The sequence below is a fragment of the Caloenas nicobarica genome, chromosome 22, assembly GCF_036013445.1.
Source record: "Caloenas nicobarica isolate bCalNic1 chromosome 22, bCalNic1.hap1, whole genome shotgun sequence".
In the NCBI taxonomy this organism is placed as follows: domain Eukaryota; kingdom Metazoa; phylum Chordata; class Aves; order Columbiformes; family Columbidae; genus Caloenas; species Caloenas nicobarica.
In genome coordinates this window covers 2,771,461-2,799,213 of record NC_088266.1, presented here as the reverse complement: position 1 = coordinate 2,799,213, position 27,753 = coordinate 2,771,461, and the positions used below count along the sequence as shown (strand labels likewise).

General features: G+C 55.0%; 4 protein-coding genes across 4 annotated transcripts; 3 read left to right on the top strand and 1 right to left on the bottom strand.

The window, feature by feature from the left end:
* Positions 1-317: 317 nt before the first annotated feature.
* Positions 318-2,734, bottom strand: CDA (cytidine deaminase). The gene is given in 5 exon segments (XM_065650141.1): positions 318-1,069; positions 1,706-1,763; positions 1,991-2,102; positions 2,438-2,638; positions 2,641-2,734. Coding segments are annotated over 5 exon segments (579 nt in total). The 3' UTR covers positions 318-955.
* Positions 2,735-5,280: 2,546 nt separating this feature from the next.
* Positions 5,281-6,177, top strand: FAM43B (family with sequence similarity 43 member B). The gene has a single exon (XM_065650192.1). It carries the CDS (start codon positions 5,281-5,283, stop codon positions 6,175-6,177), a length of 897 nt encoding a protein of 298 aa, XP_065506264.1.
* Positions 6,178-7,413: 1,236 nt separating this feature from the next.
* On the top strand, positions 7,414-10,881 carry MUL1 (mitochondrial E3 ubiquitin protein ligase 1). The gene is made up of 4 exons (XM_065650091.1): positions 7,414-7,548; positions 7,647-7,734; positions 8,795-8,915; positions 9,680-10,881. Exons 1-4 carry the CDS (start codon positions 7,429-7,431, stop codon positions 10,407-10,409), a joined length of 1,059 nt encoding a protein of 352 aa, XP_065506163.1. The 5' UTR covers positions 7,414-7,428; the 3' UTR covers positions 10,410-10,881.
* A 2,515-nt stretch (positions 10,882-13,396) lies between these two features.
* CAMK2N1 (calcium/calmodulin dependent protein kinase II inhibitor 1) lies at positions 13,397-15,826 on the top strand. Its single transcript, XM_065650119.1, has 2 exons — positions 13,397-13,696; positions 14,508-15,826. The coding sequence occupies exons 1-2, from the start codon at positions 13,537-13,539 to the stop codon at positions 14,576-14,578; spliced, it is 231 nt and encodes a 76-aa protein (XP_065506191.1). The 5' UTR covers positions 13,397-13,536; the 3' UTR covers positions 14,579-15,826.
* Positions 15,827-27,753: the final 11,927 nt, after the last annotated feature.

Sequence of the window (27,753 nt, the reverse complement as noted above, 5' to 3'; positions counted from 1 at the left end):
GGACGTGAGGTTCTCAGGACATGGGGCAGTGCCCGGATTGCGTTATCGGTTGGACTCCATGATCTTAAGCATCTCTTCCAACCAAAATGACTCTGTGATTCTACATGATACATGAATTCACACCCGCTGGGTGTGCCTTGTGCACGGCCCATCTGAGCCGTACCTTGTGCATGGCCAGGGCACAACAGCCCCGTTTCCTCTTCCCTGTGACTCATCATTTGCTGCGACTGCAGGACAAAAAACCAGGGCTGCTTTTATTTCACTGGGGCACGGGCAGTAACGCCCAGCGCAGCGCCGGTCGCGAAACGTAACACATTTGTTTTGCATTGTGCGTAATTAATATTACAATCAGCAAACGGCATTACTCTGGAGGCAGAAAACCCTCCGGAAAGCCTCAAAAATGCCTCTCCCTCTTCATCCCCACAAATGAGATAAAAGGAAAGCAAACAAGGCGGATAAAACGAGCAAAGGACACACTTGGGGTGATAACCATCCAATTCCAGCAAATCATCTAATCTGAATTGGCTTATTAATAACTGCTGGGATTGATGGAGCTTTTCCTTTTTGCTTTCGCTTCTCATATAGAGCTGAAGAATTCAGCATTTTCCCAATGATTTTGCATCATTCAGGAGTGGTTTCTGTACCAACAAGCCCAAGCTTGAGCCGTGCATCAAACCCTTCTCCACCTGTGAACTTCCGCCTCGACTACAGCGATATCTGGACACATTTTTTCTAATAATAGGGATTTTCTATTATTTGTTTTCACCATTACCCCAGGGCAAAGCGGGGCTGTGGTCTGCGAATCAGCGCTGAACAAGAAAATGAGCAAGAGGAACAAGTAACTTAACGCTATAAACACATTTCCCATTGCATCGTCCCCTAAAAGCTGCTTACATACTGGGGAAATTGGGGAAAACCATCCTCCCCGGCTGCTGAAGGGCGAAAGCTGCGCTGCTCACACCTTCTTCAGGTCCTCGGGGCCGAAGGAGAGCGGCAGCAGCTCCTCCAGCCTCTTGACGACGTAGGTGCCGTCGGCTTTGGTCAGGTAGATGTCCCAGTCTGTGCCAAACTGGAGGAGAAGAGGAGAAAAAAGCGCCCTATGCAAAACCTGCACTTCTTCCTTAAATTACCCAAATAATGTGGTTTTTTGGCTGAGTTCGTGGGGAGCATCCTGCTCTATTTCATGTATTTTGGGGCGGCTTTTCAGCATCACCTCCCCCAGAGGGTGTTTTGGGCTCAGATGCTGTAGTTTTGCTCCCCACCAGGGTGAAAGCTGGTGCCTCCAAACCCACCAAATCCATCCTTTGAGCTGAGCCCTATAACCCCTAAAATATTAACCGCCCAAAACCAGGCTAGGGGTGCTGGGGTGCTCACAGAGAGGAGGGAGGGGAGAGCGGGATGGGCTTGGTTTTTGTAGGAAAAAACCCATTTTCAGGCTTCCAGGGTCAAACTCTGCACCTGGGAGGAATAAACCCCCCAGAGAGGGTGAGTTAATGGATTCCCACTGGGCACCCAGTCCCGTAGGACAGGGAGGAATTAATAAATAAATCAATATCCCTTTCCCGATAAATAGAGCAATTTGAGGTGCCCAGAGCCCTGGGGCTGGGGACAGGGAGGTTACAATCCCCTCCCTTTGCACCTCTGGGTGTTTTGGGGGGAGATGTCGGGGGTCAGGAGATGTGGGACCCCCCACACAAGCCATCACCTCTCTCATCACTTGTCTGCAGGCGCCGCAGGGCACGATGAAATTATCCCCCATGTCACTGCCAAAGGAGAAGGGCACAGAGCTCAGAGTGGGGGGGGAACACCTGTAAAAAAACCCTCATGCGCCAATAAATACAGAGCCACAGCAGATTTCCCCCTAAATCCCCCCAAAAAACATGCAGAAACCTGCCTCCCCACCAAAATACACCCAGGCTGCTGTGGTGCGGGGCAGTGGGGGGGTCACGCTGGGTTTTTCCCCGCTGTCCCCCCCCGCCGTGTCCCTTACCTGGCGATGGCGATGGCCCTGAAGCTGGTGTGTCCCTCAGAGATGGCTTTTTGGATGGCGGTGCGCTCGGCGCACACCCCCAGGCTGTAACAGGCGTTCTCCACGTTGCACCCTGCGGGGACACCCCCGGCACCCACTCAGCCACCCCCAAACCCCCAGGTGATGTTTTAAGGGGAGAAATTCACAAAAAAAAAAAAAAAAAAAAAAAAGAGCCATTTTCCATGCGCACCACCATGTCCTGGCCTCTCGCCAACGCATTCCTCACTTCCCTGATTTATTTCCCATATTTTCCGTGATCTTTGGCTCGCTCCGTGACGGCGGCTGCCAAGGGGCACCAGGAAGGGGGACCAGCACCTTGTGCCGACCCCTCCGAACCCCCATCCACAGCCAAAGCATTGCAGGGGGACCCCAAAACCCAACGGGGGTGTTCGCACAGCCCTGTCTTACCGGAGAAGATCTCCCCGCCGGTGGTGAGCAGCGCAGCACCCACCGGAAAGCGGCTGTAGGGGCAATAAGCGGAATTTTTGGCCTCCTGGCTGCGGCGGAGCAAAAGCTGCAGTTTCTCACCCTGGGGACGGCCTGGGGGGGCAGCGGGGGCCGGGTGCTGCCCGTCACCCTCCTCCATGCCTGCAACCTGCCTGCCCTGCTGCTGACGCCGCGGTTAAATATTTCCTCGCTTGGAAAATAGACCGGCCGGCCCCGCTGGGATAACGCCCCATTGAGCGGCCAAACCCCGGGGAGCATCTCGGGGTGCAGCCCTGACCCCCCCAGATTCATGCACAGGGAGTCCTGTGTCCTCTCCCTGCCTTCTGTCTGATTTTTCCCAATTTCTCCTTTTATTTTATTTTTTTTTTTACCTCCTCTTTTCTCGGTCCCAGCACTGCATTTTTCCTCAGTGTTTTGGGGTTTTTTTTGTTTTCCTTCCCAGTTGAAAACCGGTTGTGCGGCTCCACAGGAAAATGTCATTAAATCATTCCTGGCGGGGGTAGAACAGCAGCTCCTGATCAGTGAGATGAAAAGAAACAAATTAATTTGATTGAAAACAGAAAAAAAACCCCAAACACATACATATAGTGCATTTTCCCAGGTCTTTTAACTCCCAGCTGCCAGGCAGCGGGGAAAGCTGGTTGAAGACAGAGGTAATAAAACCCCATTTGGGGATGTTTGAGCCCAAATTCTTCTGTGGGATTCAGCCATGAGGGGTAAAACGCTCACAGGATGAGGAAATGAATGTTTAATTAAAGTTATCTCTGATTAATTAAAGATGTCTCTATTTTTGCCCTTGCTGGAGGAGTTTATTGCCCCATTTTCTGGCTGCGAGGGCAGGTGTCGCAGCCCTCGCTGATTTATCACTGGGATTTTTGTGCGGTTTGCTGGATTTTGGGAGGACTTTGACCTTACCCACCGGTTTGGGCAGCAAACCTCGGCGCTGGGTCGCTGCTGACGGGACGGGACGTGGCGCCCAAATTGGCAGCGGCCTCTGGTGTGGTGTAAACGCCGGGAGCTGAAAATGGGGTGTGGGGCAGCAAAGGGACCGCAGATACCCCAAAAAAATCAAAGCCGGTAGGCTGAGATCTGTATTGTCCCAAGGGATAACCAAGAGACTTGCTTTCCTCGTGCTGTGCAGTTGCTTGTTCACCCTGAAACCTAATGATGACAGCTAGTTGCAAGGGCAGCGAGTCAAGGCAATAAGCAGCTGGAGGAGGGATTAGAATCCCTGAATCAGCTCAGAGCCCTTTTTTTAGGCTTTCAAAGTGCAAATCCTGGTTGTCTTCCCCTCTAAAAGGAAATGCAGATGCTCCTGTGTCCCCCTCCCACCCTGTTACACGGCACAAAAACATGAGAGAAAAAGAAAACCAGCCCCGGGGCAGCTGGTGGGGGGCACCACCAGAGCAGGGGGAAACCCCTCCTAGATAATATGGGTGTCTATAAATAAACAAGCTTTTGGGGAGGGTTTAATGCCCTGTTGATATGGACCCCAGGCAATTAAATAAAATTTGAGTCCTTACCTCTGGTGACGAGAGCGAGAACAGAGATAACAAGAAACAGGAGCTGGCGTGGATAGAAACCTTCCTCATTCGCACTAATTTACTAATTGCCACCTCCCCAAGACCATCCTCATGCTGGGGGCAAACCACACAGCAGAAAAGCTGAAAAACACAGAAATTCATGCATTTTTTTTTAGCATTTTGGCTGCAAAAACCTCCGAGGCTGCCGAGGCCGCGCTGCCTGCAAAGCAGCTATTTTAAGATTGCAGTTGCTTCGCTCAAACCGTAGAAAAGCTGGGAAACGGCTGGGAAATGGCTTCCCGCTCCCTGCAACACCGCGCTCAGGTTTCCCCCCTCCACAAATGGACTCAAACCGGGGGCACACGCTGTTATTTTCCCCGTTTTTCCTCCCCGTTTTTTAATCTCAAGGCAGCCAGAGCGCGTTTGTGGGTCCCCGAGCCTGGGGGTCTCCACGCTGCGTGCACAAGAAGCCCAAAGTAGGTAAAAAAAGGTGGAAATTAGGGTTTTAGCTGAATCGTAAACAGCCTCAGACTCCCCAAAAATCCCCCCCAGGCTGTGCTGGTGTTGCATTTTCTGGGAAGAGAAGCCATCCTGGGGCCTCGGCCGGAGTTAAAAGCAACAGGTTAAAAGCCAAAAGCTCAGCCTAAGAGGAAGGACTGGGCTGACTCGGAAATAGCGGGGAAAAAATAGGGGGTTTGAAGCAAAAAATGCCAGTAAAGCCACAGGATCTGCGAACCCTGGCACAGCCCCTCATGCAAAGCGCTGATTTGGGGGGGTGGGGGGGCTGGAAAGTGTTTTCTTGAGCTGGGGTAAGAAGCTGAGGTCTGACTCTCCCAAAAATCATCCCCCCCCACACCAGATCCCGCTTTAATTTCGCCCCATACAGGTGAGGTTTGGTGCAGGGGGTCTAACGGCTGGGGTGGGGGTGTGGGGGGAGGGAAATGTCTTTTATTTTACCAGCATCTTTTATTTCCCTGCGTGCTCGGGGCGACGCGGCGTCGCGGGGAGGTGGAGCAGCCCACGGAGAGAGCTGCATCCCCGCAGCCGGCGCAGGCGGCAGCATCTCGGCCAAAAAACGGGCTCCCGCATCCTTCCGAGACGGCATCGGCTCCAGCAGCTGCATCCCGGGGTAGGGGCATCCCCCCTGGGTGGGGAAAGCAGGGTGTGGGGACACCCCCCCAGCTGGATTTGGGGCTTAAGTGGGGGGTGTATCTGCTCGCAAAGGGGTCGCGGCGCGGTCGGGATTAGCGGAGGCGCGCGGGGCGGCTGGAGAGAGCGGAGATGCTGCCCTGGCGCCGGAGCAAGTTCGTGCTGGTGGAAAATGAACGTAAATGCAAAAGCAAGAGCCTGGGGCCGGGGCTGAGCTACGCGGCGTTGCTGGCCGGTTTCCTCCGCTCCTGCCCGGACCTTCTGCCCGACTGTCCGCTGGAGCGGCTGGGCAGCGTTTTCCGTGGAAAGCGGCAGAAAGTGGAGCTGAACAAGGAGGACCCGACGTACACGGTGCGGTACCTGGGCAACGCCGTCACCCTGCACGCCAAGGGCGAGGGCTGCACGGAGGAGGCGGTGGGTAAAATCTGGGCGAAAAGCGACGGCGGGGCCGGCGGGGCCAAGATGAAGCTGACGTTGGGACCCCAAGGCATCCGCATGACCCCCTGCGAGAAGGGGACGCGGCGCCCGGGCCACGCGTACCTCCTGCACCGCATCACCTACTGCGCTGCCGACCGCCGGCACCCCAAGATCTTCGCCTGGGTTTACCGGCACCAGGTGAAGAACAAGGCGGTGGTCCTGCGCTGCCACGCCGTCCTGCTCCCCAAAGCCGACAAGGCGCGCGCCATGGCCTTGCTCCTCTACCAAACCTCCGCCGCCGCCTTCAGCGAGTTCAAGAGGCTGAAGAGGCAGAGCGATTTCCGACACGTCCAGCAGCAGCTCCTGGGCGACGCCATCGTCCCCTTGGTCCCCCTGCGCCGGCTGCTCAACGCCAAGTGTCCCTACCGCCCGCCGGCCGAGAGAGCCCGCTGTGCCCCCCGCCTCAGCTCCATCCTGGAGGAGGAGGAGGAGGGGGAAGCCTTCGGCGCCGGGGCAGCCCGGGGGGGCGATGGTGGTCCCGCCGCCATGCTGCTCCTGGCCAGGGAGATGCGGGGGTGCAGCCTGCGCGGCCCCCGGCCCCCCGTGTGCTGAGCATTTTGGGGACAAGCTGCCCACCCCGTGCCTCCAGCTACATTTGGACCCTCGGGGATAAATCCGGACAAGACGGCGGCTTCGTCTGCAAGGAAGACCCCTGGGCGGGGGGGGTTACACCCTGAGGCCCCCCCCCAAACACGAACCTGCTCTTGTACCTCCTCCTCCGCAGCCATAATAAAATTAATGTGTGTTTTCTGCGGTGTAACGGCGCCTGTGTCTCGCCCAGCCCTGGCAAAGATGAAGAGTTAAGCCTGACTCCAAATTTTGAGGGGGTTTATAATAAATTTACCCCTCGATAAGCTGGGGTGGGGGCTGCGGGGTCCCTGTTTCTTTCTGCACCCACCCTGCGGCACTGAGGGCTGGCGAGAGCTGCAACGCGTAGTCATGGCAACTCGGGTTTTTTAACTATAGAGCTAGGGGGGTGCCACAAGGCCGCCCAAACCAGGGGGGGCCGCGATGGGGGTTTGGCCCCCCAGACCCCCAGCACAGAGCAGGGCTGATCTGCAGCCCCCGCTGCCCACCCCAAAAGCAACACCGAGGCCCTGAATGTCAATAGTTTACCAAAATTTGCTATTTTTTGTCTTCCTCTTTTGCTGCTTTCTCGGAATAAGCCCTGGGAAGGGGATGGGGGTGGAACAGGGTCTTGTGTCGCCCCCCCAGCACGGGGCTGGCAGGGACCCCCCAGCCTGGCCACGGCACTGGGGGGCAGGAGGCCACTTAAAAATGGGGCTGGGGGCTGCGTGCTCACCCTGAGCCGTGTCCTCGCAGTGGGGGCCGTGGGATTTGGGTGCCCTCCCTCATACCAAGGCCCTGCGGGGGGGCACTGGGGTGCTCCCCCCATGACCATAGGGATACTGAAGTTTGGGCCCTGCTACAGCAATCCTAGGAGGTGGTTGGGATTTAGGCTAATCCCACCCCCCAAGGCCTTGTTAGGCTGGGCTTTAGTCTCCCCTCCAAGACCCCTGGCGGGGGCTGGGATCTGTCCTGCTCCCCAAGGCTGGGATTAAACCCTCAAGGCCTTGTGGGGCCAGGACCTGTCCTGCCTGCCCCCGCAGGCCCTGTGGCTCTGGGATTTGGGCCCCTCCAAAAAGCCTTGGCGGGAGGCTCAGGGCATTTCGTCCCTGCTTTTGCCCCACTCCCGCCCTGGCGGACCGCGTCTCTATGGTCGCGGTGCCGCCCGCTAGAGCGTCTCGGTGACGTCATCACCGGGCGCCGGCGGGCGGTTGCCGCGGTAACGGCGCGGCGGCAATGGAAGGCGGCGGGCGGCCCTCGGCCCTGCAGGCCGCGCTGCTGGCGACCAGCACCGCTCTCACCGCGCTGCTCTACTCCGTGTACCGGCAAAAGGCGCGAGTCGCCCGCGGCCTCGAGGTGGGTGCGAGGGGCCCCCGGGGAGGGTGCAAGGGCCCGGGCCCCGATCGCGGCCTGGGCCCCTCGGCTGAGCCGCGGCCTCGGTTTGCTCCCCGCAGGGCGCCAGGACGGTCCGGCTGGACGGAGACCTGCGAGCGGTGCTGCTGGAGGCGCCGGGGCGCTGCGTCCCATATGCGGTCATTGAAGGTAGCGGCGGGACCCAAAGCGTCACCCCTGGGCGGGGTGTTTAATCTTCACCCCGCGGTTCTGCTCCCATCGAGTCACAGAATCACCTTGGTTGGAAAAGCCCCTCAAGATCATCAAGTCCATGACCATGGGCCCTTGTGGCCAGGAAGGCCAATGGGACCTGGGGCGGAGTAGAAGGGGGGTGCTCAGTAGGTCAGAGAGGTTCTCCTGCCCCTCTGCTCTGCCCTGGTGAGACCACATCTGGAATATTGTGTCCAGTTCTGGGCCCCTCAGTTCAAGAAGGACAGGGAACTGCTGGAGAGAGTCCAGCACAGCCACGAAGATGCTGAAGGGAGTGGAGAATCTCCCTTATGAGGAAAGGCTGAGGGAGCTGGGGCTCTGGAGCTTGGAGGAGACTGAGGGGTGACCTCATTAATGTTTATAAATATATAAAGGGTGGGTGTCACGAGGATGGAGCCAGGCTCTTCTCGGTGACAACTAACAGTAAGACAAGGGGTAATGGGTTCAAGCTGGAACACAAGAGGTTCCACTTAAATTTGAGAAGAAACTTCTTCTCGGTCAGGGTGACGGAACACTGGAACAGGCTGCCCAGGGAGGTTGTGGAGTCTTCTTCTCTGGAGATATTCAAAACCCGCCTGGACGCCTTCCCGTGTAACCTCACCTAGGTGTTCCTGCTCTGGCAGGGGGATTGGACTAGATGATCTTTTGAGGTCACTTCCAATCCCTAGCATTCTGCGATTCTGTGATTCTGTGAAGTCCAACCGTTCCCCCACCCTTGGCACTGCTCCATGTCCCTGAGAACCTCCTCTCTGTCTGAACCCCCAGCTTCCTCAGCCGCTCTCATCACACGCGTGCTCCAGCCCCTTCCCCAGCTCCATTGCCTGTCACTCATCTCCCCGGTGTCAGGCAGCCACAGGCTCTCCTGACTGCTCAAAACACGAGCTCTCCCCTCTTCTGCCTCCCTGTCTTTTTCCAATACTGCCCATACTCACTGTACATCCTAAGAAGTGAAGCAGATGATTAACAAGCACCTCACACGCACTTCGGATTTGCCTTTCAGGTGTGGTGCAATCCGTGAAGGAGACTCTGAGCAGCCAGTTTGTGGAGAACTGCAAGGGTGTTGTGCAGCGGCTGACGCTGCAGGAGCACAAGATGGTTTGGAACCGAACAACCCACCTCTGGTATGAGCCTAGTGGTCACCAATGTCCCTCTGAGGTGGCCTCGGAGGGCCTGACACACGGAAATGACTTCAAGCGTGGCCAAAGTGACCAAGGTGACACAGACATGTACCACACAGGTCCCCGCGGCCCTGTTGCCACTGCCAAAATGGGGCACGTTTGGCTGTTTTTGGGGCTGGAGCCTTTCAGAGCTCATCTAGGGGCTGTAGACGATGAGCACGTAGAGTAACCCAAGGTGGGCAGAGCATTTATCAGCAGCCTCATGTTGCTGTTTTAGAGATGGCCACAGGATGGTGTTTCCCAAGCAAAACGGCCCTGTCAAACCAGAAGCAGAGCAGCCTGGCCCTCGAGAGCTGCAGAAACAAGAACATGGTGATGCTCTTCCAGCCTCAGCACGTCGGATAACGCTGCTCAAATTTGTACCTGTGACAGGCAGCGCTTCTCACAGGGCAGTTTCTGGCAGCCAGGAACACCACGGGGAGATGAGGGGGAATTCAGGGGGATGAGACACTCGCCCGGTGACAATAAAGCCCACGGTAGTTCTGTGGGGACTGTGGAAGCATTGAGGTGAGGGCGGAAGACCCAGTGCCCACCCAGATGGTGCCATGAGGGAAAAAAACTCTGTTCTCCAGAGAATCTCACCCAAAAAAAGCTTCGCTCAGGGCAGGGGACACCTGGCAGTCCCCAAAACAGGCAAGTGTTTCCCTGCCAGCCTTGGTGGGAAGTGCCAGCGCTCCCGTTCGCTTCATCCCCTTCTCCTCCCACAGGAATGACTACGAGAAGATCATCCACCAGCGAACCAACACCACCCCCTTCGACCTGGTCCCTCCCGAGGAAGGCGCCGGCGTCACCGTCCGCGTGATGAAGCCCCTGGACGCCGCCGAACTCAGCCTGGAGACAGTGTACGAGAAATTCCACCCCTCCGTGCAGTCCTTCACCGACGTCATCGGTCACTACATCAGCGGGGAGCGCCCCAAGGGCATCCAGGAGACAGAGCAGATGCTGAAGGTGGGGACGGCGCTGACGGGGGTGGGAGAGCTGGTGCTGGATAACGCCACCATCAAGCTGCAGCCGCCCAAGCAGGGCATGCCCTACTACCTCAGCAGCCTGGATTTCAGCGCCTTGCTGCAAAAACACGAGTCGAACGTCCGCTTTTGGAAAATCCTCACCGTCGTTTTTGGTTTCGCCACCTGCACCGTCCTCTTCTTCATCCTACGGAAGCAATACCGGCACCACCGGGAGCGGCGGCACCTCAAGCAGATGCAGGAGGAATTCCGACAGGCGCAGGAGCGCCTGATGCGCGAGATGAACGCTGAAGGTGGCGAAACGCTCAAAAATGCCTGCGTTGTCTGCTTGAGCAATGCCAAATCCTGCGTCTTCCTGGAGTGCGGCCACGTTTGCTCGTGCAACGAGTGCTACCGGGCGCTCCCCGAGCCCAAGCGCTGCCCCGTCTGCCGACAGCCCGTGTCCAGGGTGGTTCCCTTGTACAACAGTTAAATTTCTGTGCACTGGGGGAAGCTTTTAGCATTAAAACCGGCTCTCGCAAAGGGGTATTTTCTCGCCTGCCTGCTTGGGTGGTTGATTTTGGGGAAGCCCTGGAGGTTTTTAGGGGGGTGAAAGACGAGGAGTCCTTGCAAAGGGTGCGGTGCTCGGCTGGGAGACGCTGTTTTAAACTCTTAAGAGTTGGACTCTTGGGGTTTGTGTCATGGTTTGCTGAGCTTGCAGTCCCTTATAAAATATTGTGAGGAAAAATAAAGATGTATTATGGCTGCAGAATTGGGGTGATGCTGCCAGCTGGCTCTGAGGAGCCACAGAGCAGGGTGAGTTTTCGGGGAGCTCGTGTGAACAAAATTAATTTTGCGACCGTCCACAAAATCAAGTTGTGACCATGTCACGCCAGGAGGCGAAAACGCTGCAGCCGATTTCTGCGCTTGGCTTGAACTGGGGTGGAAAATGGGATGTGAAGGAATAAAACAGGATGAAAAGCGTGTTTGTCTCGGGTTGTTCCGTGGCCCTGGAGGGGGTGACAGGATCTGCACTCCCTGGGGTGCACACGCTGTGTGGATTGACACCAGAGGAATGTAAATCGCCCCGGGCGGGGACCGAAGTTGGGGTAACGGGGGTGAGATCGTGTCCCTCTGCACCGGACCTGACACCGGTTGTGACAGACACTGCTGTCCCCTTGTCTGTAATGCAGGTGGTACCAAACCCCCAAACTTTCACCCAGAAGAGGAAAATTCCCTTGCCCAACTCCCCCGTTCTGCCATAAATCACATATGGTAACGGCGCCTGAGAGAATTAACGATGCTTTAATTAACATTTGCTGTGGCAGCAACTGAGTTTTCAATTAGAGACATGCAGGAGCAGGGAGGGTAGCCACTGTTTTGGGGAGCCTGGAGCAGGAACAGCCGAAAAGCCCAGGACTGACACAGGGGGAACCCCCCATGCCCAATCTGGTGCCTGCGGGCAGGCAGAGCCACCTGTGTCCCCCCACGCGTTTAAAAATCCACAATTTTCCATGGAGTGCCAGTAAAAAATGGTGAATTTAACAAGGAAACGGGATATTTCCTTGTTAAACTTTAGCGAGAAGGGCCCGCTGGCTGTAGATGGCGGTGGCTGCCCGCCACAGCGAGGCTGCCTGCTTGTCCCTGCCTGTCCCTGCCTGTCCCTGCCTGTGCGGGGAGAGCCGGAATCCCAGCGGGGAGAAGCCAAACTCGGGCTTGCTGGCGGAGGCGTCTCCCTCCCCTCCCCACGGTTATCGCCCTCCCATGCCCTTTGCGTCCTCCTGCTGCTGCCGGGAAATCAAAATCTCCTTTTATCAGCAAAAAAACCTCCAAACAAACAAGAAACTCCCAAGACAAAGAACAAGAAATCTCCGAGGGATCGGCTCTGCCAAATCACACCCATCGTCCCGACAGCCTGGATTTAAGATCCGGACCAGCTGAGACCTTGATTCTTTTTCTTAAAAGCAATTTTCTGCTGTAAAAATCATATTTAGAGACTATTTTTTTTGAGTATTACTGCCTATCGCTCCCTGTACCATACCGTGGTTTTGCCCTTCACTCCCCTGCTGCGGTTTTCTGGGGACCAACCACCCCAAAAAGCCTCGTTCCCTCGATGGGGACAGCGGGAATGTCACCCTCCCCAGGCAGACGGGTGCAGGACACGACCTCAAGCCCCGGCATTTTCCCCAGGGAATGAAGCTGTCATGCAAAGCCTAAAAATACCCTTTTTTGGGGGCTGTGCTTTCCCCGCTACCTTTCGCCTCCTGTTTTCAAGCTTTCCCCCGCGATATCTCGGGCGGAGATGGAACCTTATGTAAGGAGCTGACAGCTTGGGGGTGTGCAGGATTTGGGCTCGTGCGGCTCTGGGAGCTGAGGATGTCACCAAACGAGGGGTTTGAGGGTGGGAACAGCCGTGGGGCAGCGTGACCTGACCCCAACATTGTCCTCCCTGTGTCCCCGTCCCACTTGGCCCCAAAACGAGCCAGGCTCCCACTTCTGGAAAAAATCCACTGGTGAAGATGTTGTACCAGCCTCGCACAAATGTGGTTTTTGCTGCTGTCCCCCACTGTCCCCCAAACTCTGCTCTGCAGGGGATGCACCAGGAATACCTGAACCCCCCTAATTAGCTGTGGTCTTCCCCCAAATGGTAACCCCAGCCTTCCCTGTAAGCCCCAGCTGGCTGACTGCTGGGAAATAACCCCAATGGCCTGTGCTGGGGCAAACTCTGTGGAAAGCTCACAGAGACCCCAAAGCCACCCCACTGTCCCCAGGGAAAAACTTGTGCAGGGACACGTCCTGGGGACCCAGAGCACCCAGACTGACTCCCCACGTTGCAGCCCCCCAAAAAGTGCCAGAAGCCCCTCGACAGCTCGTTTCTGCTGTGGTCTGCAGGGCAGATGTGGGGCTGAGCCCCTGGGGACCGGTGCTGGGGTCCCCAGGGATGCTGTGGGGCAGCCTGAGCTCCCCAGATGTGGCTGTGGGGCAGCTCCGGGGTCCCCGGGGATGCTGTGGGGCACCTTGGGGCACCTTGGAGATGGTGTGCGGCAGCTCCAAGCTCCCCAGGGCTCCTGGTTCAACAGCTTCGAGGACCCAGAGATTCTGTGGGGCAGCTCCAGACTCCCCAGGGATGCCTGTTCGGCAGCTCTGGGTTCCCTGGGGATGCTGTGGGGCAGCTCTGGACCTCCCGGGGATACCGCGGGGCACTCCAGGGATGCTATGGGGAAGGTCCGGGCTCCCCAGGAATAGCGTGGGGCATCTCGGGGATGCTGTGGGGCAGCTCCGGGCTCCCCAGATGTGGCTGTGGGGCACCCTGGGGACGCTGTGGGGCAGCCGCGGGGATCCCCGGGGTGCGTGGGGCAGCCCCGCCGGGATGGGCGGTCCCGTTACCGGGGGCTGTGCCGCTCCCGCCCCGTCCCTCCCGGTCCCGCCCCCCGCTCCTCTATCGCCGCCACCGCCGGAGCCGCCGCCGCAGCCGCGGAGCCGCCAGCAGCGCCGGGCCGGGATGTGACGGGGCGGCCGCCCCGCTCCGCTCCGCCGCTGCCCCGGGCCCGCGGGCCCCGCGCCCCGGGAGGCTGTCGGGGGGCGGCGGCGGCGGCCCCGGGCCCCCCCCCGCCGCCCCCATGTCGGAGGGGCCGCCCTACGGCGAGGGGCAGCTGGCGGGGGACGCGGCCGTGGGGCAGCTGCCGTTCCCCGTCCGCCTCGGCGGCCCCGACGGGCTCCTCGCCGGCGGGCAGGGCAAGCGGCCGCCCAAGCTGGGGCAGATCGGGCGCAGCAAGAGAGGTGGGTGCCGCGGGGAACGGGCCGGGGGGGCAGCGGGAAGTTCCCCGGGGACGGGGCACTGGGAGACGGGGAGCGGCCCCGGGTACCCGGCGGGATGTCGGGCATCGTGCCCCAGGGACCTTCCCGGGGATGCAGGACAGTGGGGACCGTCCCCAGGGACAGGGCACGCTGCACCAGGCTCCTCGCCATCTGTTTGGCATCGTGCCCAAGGGACCTTCCCCAGGGATGTGGCGCCGGGTACTTGTCCGGGATGCAGGGACCGTCCCCGGTGCACAGGGTACACGGTGGGGCATGTGCCCCAGGGCCCTTTCTGGGGATGCAGGACACCAGGGACAGGGCACGATGCACCAGGCTCCTTGCTAGATGTCAGGCATCGTGCCCAAGGGACCTTCCCCAGGGGTTTTGGGTAGTGGGGAACCTTCCTGGGGACTTTGCCAGGGTGTCGGTCAGCAGGGACCTTCCCAGGGACAGGACATTGTCCCCTAGGGACCATCCCCAGGGTGTAGGGCAGGAGAGACCGTCCCTGGGGACAAAACACCATGCCCCAGGCACAGGAGCCTTCCCCAGGGACAAGGCAGCAGCACCGGGGTGGGGGGTACCAGGTACCCTCCCCAGGGAGGGGGCACAATGCGCTGGGTACCCCAGGGGGTGTCAGGCATCACGCACCAGGTACCAATACCCACCAGACTTCACCAGGGATGCAGGACCCCCCCCAAGCCCACCCCGGGGTGCCACCACCCTGGGGTGACCTTGGGCAAGATGGGCACAGCAGCAGCATATTCATCACCGTTCTGTTTTTTCTGCTTTCCAGTGGTTATTGAAGACGATAGAATTGATGATGTGCTGCAAAATCTCACGGAAAAAGCCCCTCCCGGTGTTTAAAGCCTCCCCGGGGACGCTCGGCTGGAGCTGAGGGGGTCGGTGGGGGTGGGGGTTCAGTTTACAACGGCACAGGTTATCGGCAAAAATAAAAATAAAGAAATCAGAGCACCACACCGAGTGAGCATCCTCGCCAGCCCGCGGTCCCCAGCGCCCAGCGGCACGTCCTGCCCTCCAGGAGACGCGCAGAGGGAAAGCGGCGAATGAGACAAAGCCCAACAACAAATAAAATCATAAATTAAAAAAAAAAAAAATTTGGAAAAGTAATCACCCGCTCCAAAGCCCCCACACCCCAACCCACTGACGACGAACGGAGGCATCGTGGCTCCAAATTACTCGCGATTTCTTTTCTCGGTGCGATGAACCTCGTGAGACGGGGGGTAAGAGGAAAAGGGGCAGCGATGGAGGGAGGGGGGCAGCCCCGGGGTCCCCCCGGCCAGGGTTGTTCCCAGCGGGCACCTTGTTTACATTATTTAATCTTGCAAAAATGAATCCGTGCACTTGGATGTACCATGCTCTCCCTTCTTCCTTCCAATTTTTTTTTTATGTTGATGTCTTTGGATGTTGGAAAATGATATAAAAAAATATATATATATATATTTCATTTTAGTCACATTTTAAGGTTCTCGAGGGGAAAAAAAAACAAACAACAAACAAAACTTTTATAAAGGAAAGGCCTAGAGGAAGAATTGCTGGTTTATTTTTTAAAGCTTGTACTTGGTTGCTGTGAGCAAAGGGACAGATTTTATATGTATGGGGGGGCGGGGGACGCTCGGCTTTTCTAACTACCATGCAGTCTGTACTGTGAGTGCTCTTGGTTTTATTTTTCTTATATTGTGGCAGTTTTCTTTCCTTAATAGATTGTATTAAAAATATATATATATACTAAAAAAAAAAATCTAATGTAATCACAAGAGTGCCAAACACTTGGAGATGCCGGAGGGCAGCGATTCCTTCCCCGAGTCAAGCAGCGCTCGGGGTTTTCTGCTCTTTCTAGGGCTCGGTCGGTCTCTCGTGGGGTTTTCTTTAACTTCTCTTTTCTAATCTTTCTTTTTAACTATTTTGCATGATGTGCATAAAAAAAAAAAGGAAAAAAAGCACCTCTCGCGCAAGGGTTCGGTTTCTTGTTTCTGTTTGCGACTCTGACTGACAGACCTCAAGGCAGGTTTTTTTTCTTTCCTCCTTTTTCTTAAATATTGTGTATGTTGCACTTTTATCCACTACACAGGGCTATTTCTGCAATGTCCAAATAAAAAGGTAAAATGAAACAAAGTGGAAAAAAAATAATGAATAACTGCGGATCTGCCGTGCTTTCCCGCGTGCTGCCGAGGCCCAGCGCCACGAGCATCCCTTCGCGAACACCCCAAAAATGCCAAAAATCACCAGAAATACCTCTCCACTCCAGCATGGACCCCCCCCGTGACTGGGGTCACGCTGTGCCCTGAATAATTAATTATAATTAATATTTATTTATGCGATTTATTTGGTGGGAAAACATCCCCAGGGCACAAATTCCGTGGAGAAATTCAATGTGAGGTCCCAAAAGCAGCTGCTGGGGGTGGGGACGGGGACACAAAAAGGCATCTGTCCCCTTCGCTGCTGGGAAAACTTGTGGGAAATGGGGATTTTTCACCCAAAACCCGGCTGGTTCCCTGTGATCGCCATCGTTAATCATTGCCCCGGAGTAGCGTTAATCAGCCCTTATCACTCTCACCAAACCTTTGTGCCAGGGGGAGGAAAATACAATCATTCCAGGGGAAATGGGTCCTGGGGATGGGGTTTTGTTGCAAATAAACCAATATATTGCAATAAAAGCAGCATGATGCCGAGCAGGGCTGGTGCTGCTTCATACGGCGAGGGCCAGGGGGGAAAACTGGTAATTCTGGGGTGGGACAGGGAGCCAGTGCTGCCCAAACACCCCCATTTTCAGGGTGCCCAGGCTCCAGCACTTTTGCTATTTATTTCTCCATTTTTAACCCCTACAACCTCTCACAGGTAGAGGATGGGATGGGGAGATTTGCTCAAGCACTCCCTTGAAAAAACACCAAAAAAACCCCAAACCACAACAAATATTTTAATTTTTTCCCCGGTGGGTTCAGCTCCGAGGTCCCAGGGGTTGGACTCGGGAGACGCCACCAACGATTTGGCCCCGGGATTTTCCATCCTGGGTGACCCCACGTACCTGCAAAGCATGAGATGGGCTTGAGGGAACGTTCTTTTTCCCTAATCCAGTGGTTTTTACCCCAACCAGAAGCTGGGTGTGAGCAGCCGCAGCCCACGGAGGAGCAGAGCATCCTGCATCCCAGGCAGCTCATCAGACACATAACCATGGGCTTTTATATACTGAAAAGCCCCAGTTTTGCATGAAAACCTGATCTACGGGTCCGCCAGACCCAATTACCCGCTTTCTCCCATGCATTAAAAAAACCAAAACAACCTGAACATCCCAGTCCCCCAAAACCCAGATGCACCAGACCAGGTGCTGCAGCGATGGGGTCCCAGGAACCCCCCAAAAAAACCCCTCAACACCCCGGAACGAAGCAGAAAAATCCCAAAACCCGCGGGGGAAGGGAGGCTGAAAGGAGAGGAGATTCTGCTAAATTATAAACCGCTTCTTTTATCTGCATCTTTCATGCACAGCACATCAATAATGGAGCAGGAGAGCCCGGCGCGGCGACGCGTTGGCTGCCGGCGAGGATGAGGATGGAGGGGCAAAAAAAAAGGGGGTCGGGGGATGGATGGGGGGGAAAGATGCACCCAAGAGGCCAAGCCGGGGATCCCCCAGCCACGCATCACCGGGAGATGATATTCTGAAGGAGGATTTAAGGATTAAGGCGGCCGCGGGACAGGAGTTTATTGCATACATTATTTAACAGATGGCCCAACGCCGGCAGGCGGCTGCCTGCGATCTCCCCGGTGACCTTGGCCGGGAGATGCCGGTGTCACCGCCAGGATCTGGTTACCGGGACCAGAAGAGAAAAAAAACCCAATAAACCAGCACAAAAATCAAAAAACAAAACCAAAAAAACCCCCCAAGGAGCCAGTACCCAGCAGCTCCAGTGCCAAATCCCCATGGAAACCGCAAAAGAAAAATAAAAATCCCCACCCAAGCCAGCCCATACGGGCTGCTTGCTTTGGCAGCGGTGGGAGAAAAAGGAGGAAAAATTAAAAATAATTTTTTAAAAGCTGTTTGCAGGTTTATTTACTGAAACTTGGCACCTTTGGAAGGAGGAGGGTGACGGAGGGACAAGCGAGATGCAAAGGTCCCGGTGGCACCCGGAGCGGTTGCTGTGCCCAAAGATGCACTTTTAGCCCAAATTCCTGGGGATTTTGGTGCTGGGGGGAAGGTGCTAACACACTTGCTCCCCCAGCAAACCCAGCCCTGGCCCCTCACACCCAAGAGCCGGGGGGGGTATTTTTATCCATCTCAAAATCCTCTCATTTTCTGCAGGATTTAAATCCCCGCAGCCATCGCAGCATCAGCCCTTTGCATCGTGTAAACCCCCCCGGGGAATGATACCAGCACCATGGATGCCCATTTTGGGGCTGTATCGGTGTCCCCGCCACTCATTTCCCACATCGGTTTGTAATAATCCATAGAAAACCACCCCAAAAAATCAAGGGCAGTGGGTCGCAGCCAGGGAGAAGCAGGCGAGCCCCCCAAAGTGCTTCCTCCAAAAGGATGCCCATGTAGCAACTGCCCAAAATAAATATCTCTTTTTTTTTTTTTTTTCCATCCTACCAAAACTAGGGCATGTTAAACTAGGCCAGCGCTCCCCTGCAAAGTGGTTTATTTTTCATGGGGGGCCGCAGAGCAGCGTGTCCAGGGCAGGGATGCTCCATTCTGTTCCTAAACACCGCGGTTTTGGGGAAGAAAATGCGGTCAGTTATTCCTCTTGCTGAAAAAAAAAAAAAAAAACACCCCACCAAAACAAACCACAGTTGCTCAGAAGGAGGCGGTTTAAGTGACTTTCAGTGGAGAAGACACGAAACCGGTCATTTTAACGGTCTCAAACCCCCTTTGATCCACTCTCTCGAGACCGCTGCTGTTTCCCACCGCGTGTGGTTAACATTTCATATTGTGGCGTCACCGACAGAACGTACGCTTCAGAAAAGTAGAAAACGAGCAAAAGCATGAAGAAAATTTTGCCCTGCAGGAAAATAAATTTATTTTTTCCCCTGCTTTTTAAACACAGGAATGAGAAAAACCCAGTGGCCGTCCCATCCCGGATTCCAACCTCTCTGCGAGGTGATGCAGGCCTTGGGGATTTTTTTGATTTTTTTATTTTTTTCCCCACTTAATTTCTCTCTGCCTTTGGGGTTCACCCCAGGAGAAGGGCCTCTTGCAGCGTGGGGCCAAACCGCCACTTTTTGGGGGACCCGCAGCACCCCAAAATCCCCCCATCGCCGGGCTCTCTGTCCCACAGCCACTAGAGGCCACTGGGGCTCTGTGATCCCACCTGATTCAGCCACTTGGGACATTTGGACACAACATCAGTGCCCAAAAGGCTGAAATTGAAGGGGGGGAAAAAAAAAAAAAATAACATAACGCACAGAGGCAGCACAATTTGGGGCTCGTCTCCCGTCTCCACTGGTACACCCAGAGCATCCCTGCACCAGGGACCCCACGGGAGATGCAAAAAGTGCGTTTTTTCACCCCAAATCCCTCCTGCTGCCCATCTCTGGGAGCCCCAAAGCGGAGCTGCCTGTCTCCCCAGGCTCCTTCTTTTCTTTTTAGCCTGGAGTTAAAATTTCTAGGATATTATAAACAGCTGCTCCCGCTAATGAGGACTAAGCGAAACATCAGACACCTTCATTTATACATTGCTCAAAGTGTCAAACTGTTGCATTACAATAACAAGTGGGAGACACCTCACCAAAAAAAAAAAAAAAAAAAAGAAATAAAGAAAAAAACAAAGTTTCAGTCTGCGCTAAATGCAGAAGCAGATGCTCAAATAAAAACCAAGCCCGAGCAAAGCACCAGGCTCTGCAACCCCACCAATGTTTTCCCAGTTAAATATTCAAGGTTGGAGGGGGGTTATTTTTTATTTTGGGGGTGGGGATGCCGGCACAACCTCATTTTTCCAACCCAGGAGCATTTTCACATCCTCAGCAGGCAGATACAAAGGAAACCTGAGGAATTAGGGCTCCCTCTCCATGCTATGGCATTGCAATTATTAATATATATTAATTTATACATATGTTTATATATATATTAATTTTTGCAGAGGTGCATGTGTGACATCTGTACGAGCCCTTTGCTTTGAAGACCTCTCTATTCCTGGTGGTTTTTTAACGTTTCCCATCCCACTCGTCCTTTCCCATTTTTTGATGAGCAAACATGGAAAGAAGGGGAGAAAAGCAGCTGCCGGGAACATCTCCTGGGGTCCCCGGAGCTTCGTGTACACGGCTTGGAGCAACCAGCCCCTTTCCAAGGTGGGGGACAAAAGAAAAACAAAGCAAAACAAGCAAACCACAAAAATACCACCCCCCCACCCCAGCACCAGCCCGTGTGATTTAACACCCTGAAATACCCGGCGGTGACTCACGGTGCTGGGATGGGGCCGATCCAGCTCTGAGTCAGTCGCACTCAGCTGTGTTTTCCCCCCACACACCCCCCGTTTCCCAGTTTTGCTCCAAACCTGCTCAAATACAAACAAATAGGCTGCGATTCGGAGACAACAGAGCGGGGCTCAGCCAGCGGCACCCCCTCCTAACCCCCCCAGCAACCCCAAATCCCCAACAACGGGGCCACACACCCCAGCATCTTGCAAAAGCCAGGCTTGGGGAGCATTAAAGGGGCTTTTAAAAGAAAGAAAATGTCTTTTTGGAAGGGGACACACACCCAGGAGGTTCTCGCCACGAGGAATCACTCAGGATTTTCCACCTAGCTCTAATTAATTAGCATTTCCTCAGCTTAGCGTCATTTTAAACCTGAAGCACGGACTAATTCCCCACAGTCGTGTCCAGAGGGAGAAAATACAGAGCCAAGACCCTGTATGGGGCCGGCTGAGGTGGTGGGGTGAAGCCCCAGGACTGGGACACCCCCATTGCGAGGGGTGGTGGGTGCTGGTGAAACTGGGACCAGGCTGGGTACAAGCCAGTCCCAACCCTTCCCAAGCCACAGCATCCTACAACACCCCCAGCGGGATGGAAAACGGCCAGAAACAGGGTTTATTTGGGAGGAGGTGCCTTTGGAAAGTTGCCCTGGGGTTATTTTCACCTGATCTAGACAAATAAATAGAGGAGGGGGAAAAAAAACCCTCTTACAGCAAACAAATGTGTGCGAGGGTGAGTGAGATCTAGCGCCGTGCAAAGCCAAGCCGGGCTTAACCACTCACGGGGTTTAACCTCCCGGGATTCTCCAGGCCAGGTTAATCCCAGCCTGCTCACCCAGGTTAACGCAGGTAAGGAAAAGCAGAGGGTGAGCAGCCCCGCACCGCGGGCAGGATGAGACCCAGCAGCATCCTCAGCATCCTCAACTCGTCTCCATGGCAACGGGGTTCAGCTCCAAATTGGCGGCAGGTGCTGGGGAAGCAGGGGCAAGGAGGGGGCTCCAAAAGACACCCAGCACAGCAAAACCACCAGGTTTAATTATTAAAAATAAATAACTTTGCATCTGGGTGCACCGGGAGCGGGTACGAGGGGAAGCTGAGGCTACGACGCAGCAACACCCCCCAGGACACCCCCATCGGGAGGTTTGGGAGGTGCCCCCCATCCCATCACCGCTTGGCACAGCTCCTGCTCAGCCCATTTCAGCTGTACCAGAAGCAAACAGCCACAAAACCCCCAAAACATTCATCCTGCAGCACCGAATACCGCGAAAACAAAAAATGCATCCCGGGCAGATGCGGGTGGGAGGGAGCCCAGGCGGGTGCACGGATGCTCCTGGGTGTTTGGATGCTCCGGGGGCCCCCGCAGCCGCTCACCCCCGCGCCGCCGGCTGCAGCACTGTTACACAAGGCTGCCAGCACTTGCATAAGCCACAGCAGCGTGCGCAGCCCCGAGGAGAGAAGAAAAAGCAGCGGGACCCACGGCCCCAGAGCTGCATCGTGGGGTGGGACCCATGGCCTGAGCCCAGCTGGTGCTGTGGGTCCCACAGCAGGGACATTGGAGCCGTGCCTAAATGCGGTGACATCCCCGACCCCATCCCTTCATCATCCTCGCTGGGGAGACCCAAAAAATGAAAAATTCAACCCGCCACAGCTCAAAGCCAGGAGAAAAGCAGCTGAAACCCCCAAAGCCGGCAAGCAGCACGCACATCAGCCCTGCAGCATCCAGCACTCGCTTGCTGCCACTTCCAGCCATGGGATTGGGGAATAGCTCCGAAGAAAAAACATTTTTTAAAGATTTTTAGCCAAACAGGAAGGAGTGTGGGACGGGGAAGGTTGGGAGCAGCATCTCCCGCTCCTGGGGAGGCTCTACAGGGCAGCAAACACACGGCTGAGCAGCAGCCATCGACCCCCAGACCTCACCCCAGGAACACACACATCAGCAACACAGAGATGCATTTGGCCAAAATACCCAGTAATTTTGCATCTTAACACACCAAAATAATATTGTTTCCACCCATCACGGTGCTTTGGCATGAGTTCACTTTGCACAAGCAAGAGAGGGTTGCAGGGAGCTGCAGCCTCAACCCGACCACCTTTCCAAAGGCATTTACACCCGACTTTCCGGGCAATCGCGCTTTCCAGGGGCTCTGCCCCTCCAGACCAGCGTGTCAGGGCTGGAGCCGGCGCATTCATGTCCCCCAACCCTGCGAACCCACATATATTTATCATACATCCCTCGCTTTCCTCCTTTGTGCACGGAAAGAGTTAACAACAAGACAAAAAAAAGCCAAGAAAACCCCTAATTTAATGGACAGGGAGCTTGCAGACCTTTAGCTGAGTTTTTTGCACATCTGCACTAGAATATCTGCACATTCAGGAGATTTAATGATTTGAACAACTGAAGGGACCAAGCAGGACTCGTGCTCATGTGTAAATCCCAGCCTGACACACGCTGCCCCTGGCAAAGGTGACTTTGCAGGTGCCACAAAGGAGAAAACCAGAAAAGGCCATTGCACAGGGCACAGAATTCTACCAATTTAAATGCAACACCTAAAATCAACATTGCAAAGCCATCGGCACCCCCAGAGCCAAAACAAACACCACTGACCCTTGGGTGGTGACAGCAGCTCCTTGCAGCATAAAGGGACAAATTTCCATCCTCCTGTTCCGTGTGAGCTGGGGAATGGCCCAGGAACGGCACCAGTCGGGGTGCAACCATCCCAAAACCAGAACGCTGGGACACGGACAGGCTCCCCGTGCATCCATCCCTCCTGCAACACTCCCCAAACCTCCGCTTTAGGCCTTATATTACCTTTGGGATCAATAAATTACAGAAACTCAGAGCAGCTGTCCTGGGTGTGAGTAGAGGAGGAAAAAAAAAAACAACCCAAAATGGCCCAAACTCCAGGTGTTTAAAGAGCTCCCAGCCCAGGTGATTCCCACTAATACACATAATTAAGGTGATGCCCAGCAAAGTGCATGTGTGGGGCCACCAAACCCCCCCCAAAATCCCATTTTCCTGCAAAAAAAGGCAGCGTGTGAAACCGGGGTGTGACCGGCAACTATTTCTGCTCCGTGTCAGCACCCGCAGCTTCTTGTGCCGCGAGCACCCCTGAGAAACACAGCAAAGCTCTGGGTGGATTTTATAGATTAAATTCCATATATACATATATATTTCTACCTTATCCCTGCAGTGCGCTTGGCAGGGTTGCAAGGTGTGGGGCTGGCTGGTTTTGGGTGAAAAGCTTGGGAGTTTGGGGTCAAAAGGAGCTGCTGGGGGCATAGCAGCATCCACCCCACGGGGGCTGAATTTAGGGGCTCCCCAGACTCCTTATTTCCTCTTATTTGATGGGCAGAAGCTTTTGGAAATCTCTTCTCCTTCCTTGTGCACGGGTTTACTCCTTTTTTTTTTTTTTTCCTTAGTTTCTGGAGCTTGGAGATGGAGCCAGACAAATGCAACCGATTGTGTAACGTTTTGCTCAAAAAGCTTCTTAAACAGCCACATATTTCTATTGGATTTCCCTTGCCCTTCGCTGCTGATTACTGGAGTATTTATATATAAATAGAAGCTGTCTTCCCCATAATCTGCTTGTTTCTCCTAATTAACTCGGGGCTGTGCTCGTCGCGTTGCTCAGCCCTTGGGTTTTGGGGGTTTCGGGATCTGGCAGCGCTCCGTGAACCCAAATCTGCCAGATTTGGGCTGGAATTGCTTTTTAGCTGGTTTCGAGGGAGCAAAACCCTCCTGGCACCCAGAAGCTTGGGGAAAAAAAAAACCCTTTTCTAAACTTTTCTGTGCACAATACCTGCCCCAACATCCTCCTCATGCACCCAGTCCCCCACTCAAACACAGTTTCTTCACTGCACCTTCATCCTCATCGAGTCTTCCCCTCATTTATGGAACATCTCCATTTGCTAATTATTTTAATCATTATTACTCATCTTTTCTCTTCTTTACCCCCCTGTTCCCCCCCTTAATACTTCATCCCGGGCTTGTCAATCACTTTAATAGCTGTTTACAACCTATCATCAAGTCTTGCATAACATCCTCATGACTTCGGCTCAGATGCCTCCGAAACACCCAAAAAGCTGCCCCTGAGCTCTATTTCGGGAGCGATGAAGCCCACGGGCACCAACCGGCCGCATCCCCCGAGCTCTTGGGATGGGGAAAAAAAAAAAAATCAAAGGGAAAAACATCCTCAAAGCAAAAAAAATATATAGTTAAGATAAAATGACACCATGTTGCAACCTGGTCTGGATTTTGGGGGTGAGGGCTTGTTTGGCGGGCTGCTGACCCCCTCCCCAAGCATCGCAGGTAGATTCTATGTTGCTCTGCTGCATCTTTTTGGAGAAATCAGGAGGAAGAAGCATGCGGAGAAGCCCTGGACCACTTTGCGGATGCTCCTGAGGGGCTGTGACTGCACCATGGCCTCTGCTCCCCGTTTTCCTCAGCAGAAATCAGGGGGAAAAAACACACAAAACACGGCAAACGCTATGAAAAAAGCTCATTTTCCAGCAAAGTTCTCCACCCCGTTGGCGGGCGGACGGGGGCAGAGGCACAATCTGTGCCGGGATGGCTGCCGGCACGTCGCCAGCCCTTTTCGGCTGTGGGGTGTGTGTGGGGGACACACACGCCGGGTCTTTTTTAAGCTCTCCTGTCCTCCCCCTCTCCGGCAGGTTTCATAACCCTGCGAAGCACAAAAAAGCTCCGTCGGGTTCTGGCTAACGAGCCCCTGCGGCTAATAACCCTGGCAGGGATGTTGGGCAGCAAAATCTCCCCGTGCCAGGGCGGGTGGGGGGGTCTCTGTAGGGTCCCACCACCTGCTGTCACCCCCCTGACACCCACACCAGGTGTTTTGCACCGGGGCTACCCCAATTTGGCCACTTCTCTCCCCAAAACGCCCCTCGGCACCGATCGTGAGGCTGGGAAGCTTCTCCCTCCCTGCGCGAACGCTGCCTGCAAATATTTATTTACACAGTATAAAGGGGCTTATTTATTAAGCTCGAGCCGACAACTGTATCCAAACTAATTTCTCCTAATGAGGCACTTGCAGTCGCCCTGGCAACAGAATCAGAGCACCCATGTCTTAAAGACAATGACTTGATGGGGTGAAAATCCCCTCAGATGTGGAGGGGGACACTGAGGGGGACCCTCAGAGATGCGAGAAGCCCATTCCCACTCCATCCCTGGAGAAGGTGGTGATCCCAGCCTTTCCTGCTCTCATTAACAACCCAATTAGCTAACCGAAGGGCAGTTAATAAACCAAGAGGTACCACAGCACAGCAGGAAGGCAGGATCGGGCATTTTTTTAGCACGTGGTGGGTCCCTCGGCTCAGTCCTGGGTGAAATTGTGGGGAAAACTGCATTTTCCATTGATGTGGCTTTGCCAAGGGAGCAGCAAAGATGGGCAGCACTGGGGCAGCAGGGAGAATTTGGGAAGGAAAAGAGGATTAAACAGCAATTACCAACTCCTGCTCCAGTGCCCTTCCCCAAAGGGTGCAGGCAGAGATTGGGGGATGAGATGGAAATAGCTGACCCCTCCGCTCTGGTCCAGAGGGGGCAAATTGAGCTGTAACTGCCTGTTTCTTAAAAATATGTGTATATACACATAGGTCACCAAAGGCAAGAGGAAACAGGAGCAAGTCCTTACTTGAAAATAAGGGATCACATAGCTCCTACCTCCTGAGTTGGGCTGGAAAACGCGATGGATGCTTTATTAATGCCTGTAATGGTAACAACAGTAATTAAGGAAGGTGTAGGATGAAGGCAGAACTTCAGCATCCTGCTGATGGGCCAGGTGACAGGATAAATGCTGAAATCTCTGATTCTGGAGACAGAGATGGCAGCAGGATTTCTCTGCTCCTTGTCTCTGCCTCATAGAAGAATTAAATCCTCCTGCCCCTGGTTTTTATTAATAAAACCCCAGATCCATCAACTTACAAAGCGCTGTGCAATTCGGGGTTTGCAAAACACAACTCCTCAGAACCCGATGTAAGCTCCTTCCCCTCTGAAATCCTGATCTCGACTCATACATGAAATTAGGATGGGATTTTGTGGGTTTTTTTCTGGATGGTCACACAATGCTCCATCCAGCTGGGTTGTCCCTGGGGATGAGGGAAACCCCCCCCCAACCTCAAAAGAAACGACCAGCACTGGGCAGTCAAGCAGACTGTGATTTACTGGGACAACAACACTTATGCAACACAGAATACAACTGCGCCCAGACACCCGGCTGGCAGACCCACAACATCACCGAGCATCACCGTACTGGGGACACCAGAGAGGTGACACCGCGAGCAGAGAGCAGAGGGATGCTCGTGGTCCCCAGCACTGATTTCCCTCCCGTTTTCCCCCCGAGACACACAGACACGAAATGGAAACCTGCTGAAACACGGCAAGAGGAGGGGGCGAAAGGCAACAGGTTTTGGATGGGCTCCATGGGTGCTGCAGCCACACCGGAGGTGACGGTGGGTGATTCCCTCTGTAGGCACTTGATCCGCGGAGCTGGATCCTGCAGAAAAGCCTGTCCTGGGGGGCACCGGGCAGGACCCAATGCTGGGGCTGGGCAGCGAGCTCAGGGCCTCCCCAGCTGGCAGAGGATTCGGAGGAGTGGGGGTGAGGGCACCCAGCTCCTTGCAGGTGGTGACAGTGAGTGTCCCCACACCTGCTGGGGTGTCCCAGGCAGCCAGTTTAAGGAGAGGCATCCCCTGCATGTGCTGGCACGGACCATCCTAGAATCACAGAATCACTTTGGTTGGAAAAGCCCCTCAAGATCATGGAGCCCAACTGTTCCCCACCCCTGGCACTGCCCCATGTCCCGAGAACCTCATCTCCATCTGTCCAGCCCCTCCAGGGATGGTGACTCCCCCACTGCCCTGGGCAGCCTGTTCCAATGCCCCACAGCCCTTTGGGGAAGAAATTGTTCCCCAGATCCAACCTCAACCTCCCCTGGCGCAACTTGAGGCCGTTTCCTCTGGTCCTGGCGCTTGTTCCTGGGGAGCAGAGCCCGACCCCCCCTGGCTCCAAGCTCCTTTCAGGCAGGTCAGAGATCAGAAGGTCTCCCCTCAGCTCCTGTTCTCCAGGCTGAACCTCTCAGGTCCGTCAGCCGCTCCCATCACACTTGTGCTCCAGCCCCTATGGTCTATCCCAGCCTGGATTTTCCTTGGTCCATGACATGAGCGTGTTGTCAGACATTCACCATCACCAAAAGGCATCTGAGGTGGCAGGAGCCTCAGGAGAGCAGCAGCTTGGGGACAGGGGACAGCAGCAGGGGCTTGGCAGAGATTTGAGGCTGGGCAGAGGCAGCCAAACAAGGACAGGACAAGCCAAGCAGGAGAGACCTGCCCTGGGAACAGGGCTGGGAAGCAGGAGAAACCAGAATGAGAAGGGTCTGCTGTAGCTGGAGGTGCTGCTCCAGTTAAAAATAAACTGCATCCTCCTGCGGGCAGGCAGCAGGTGCCCTCCCGGGGCAAAATACCAACCACTGAGCACAGAATTTCATCCAGGCTGGTTCTGTTTGCAGAGCTTGCTCTGATAAACACACTGTTCCTGCAGCAGAGGAGCTGAGCTCCTTGGAGGTGTTTCCTCAGGGACGGGTCCCTGCTCCTGCGCTGCCCAAGCCCCTC

Coding starts and splice junctions, on each gene's coding strand:
- FAM43B (XM_065650192.1), top strand. CDS start 5,281: ATGCTGCCCTGGCGCCGGAGCAAGTTCGTGCTGGTGGAAAATGAACGT.
- MUL1 (XM_065650091.1), top strand. CDS start 7,429: ATGGAAGGCGGCGGGCGGCCCTCGGCCCTGCAGGCCGCGCTGCTGGCG. Junction 7,549..7,646: donor GAGTCGCCCGCGGCCTCGAG/GTGGGTGCGAGG, acceptor TGCTCCCCGCAG/GGCGCCAGGACGGTCCGGCT. Junction 7,735..8,794: donor CCCATATGCGGTCATTGAAG/GTAGCGGCGGGA, acceptor TTTGCCTTTCAG/GTGTGGTGCAATCCGTGAAG.
- CAMK2N1 (XM_065650119.1), top strand. CDS start 13,537: ATGTCGGAGGGGCCGCCCTACGGCGAGGGGCAGCTGGCGGGGGACGCG. Junction 13,697..14,507: donor GATCGGGCGCAGCAAGAGAG/GTGGGTGCCGCG, acceptor TCTGCTTTCCAG/TGGTTATTGAAGACGATAGA.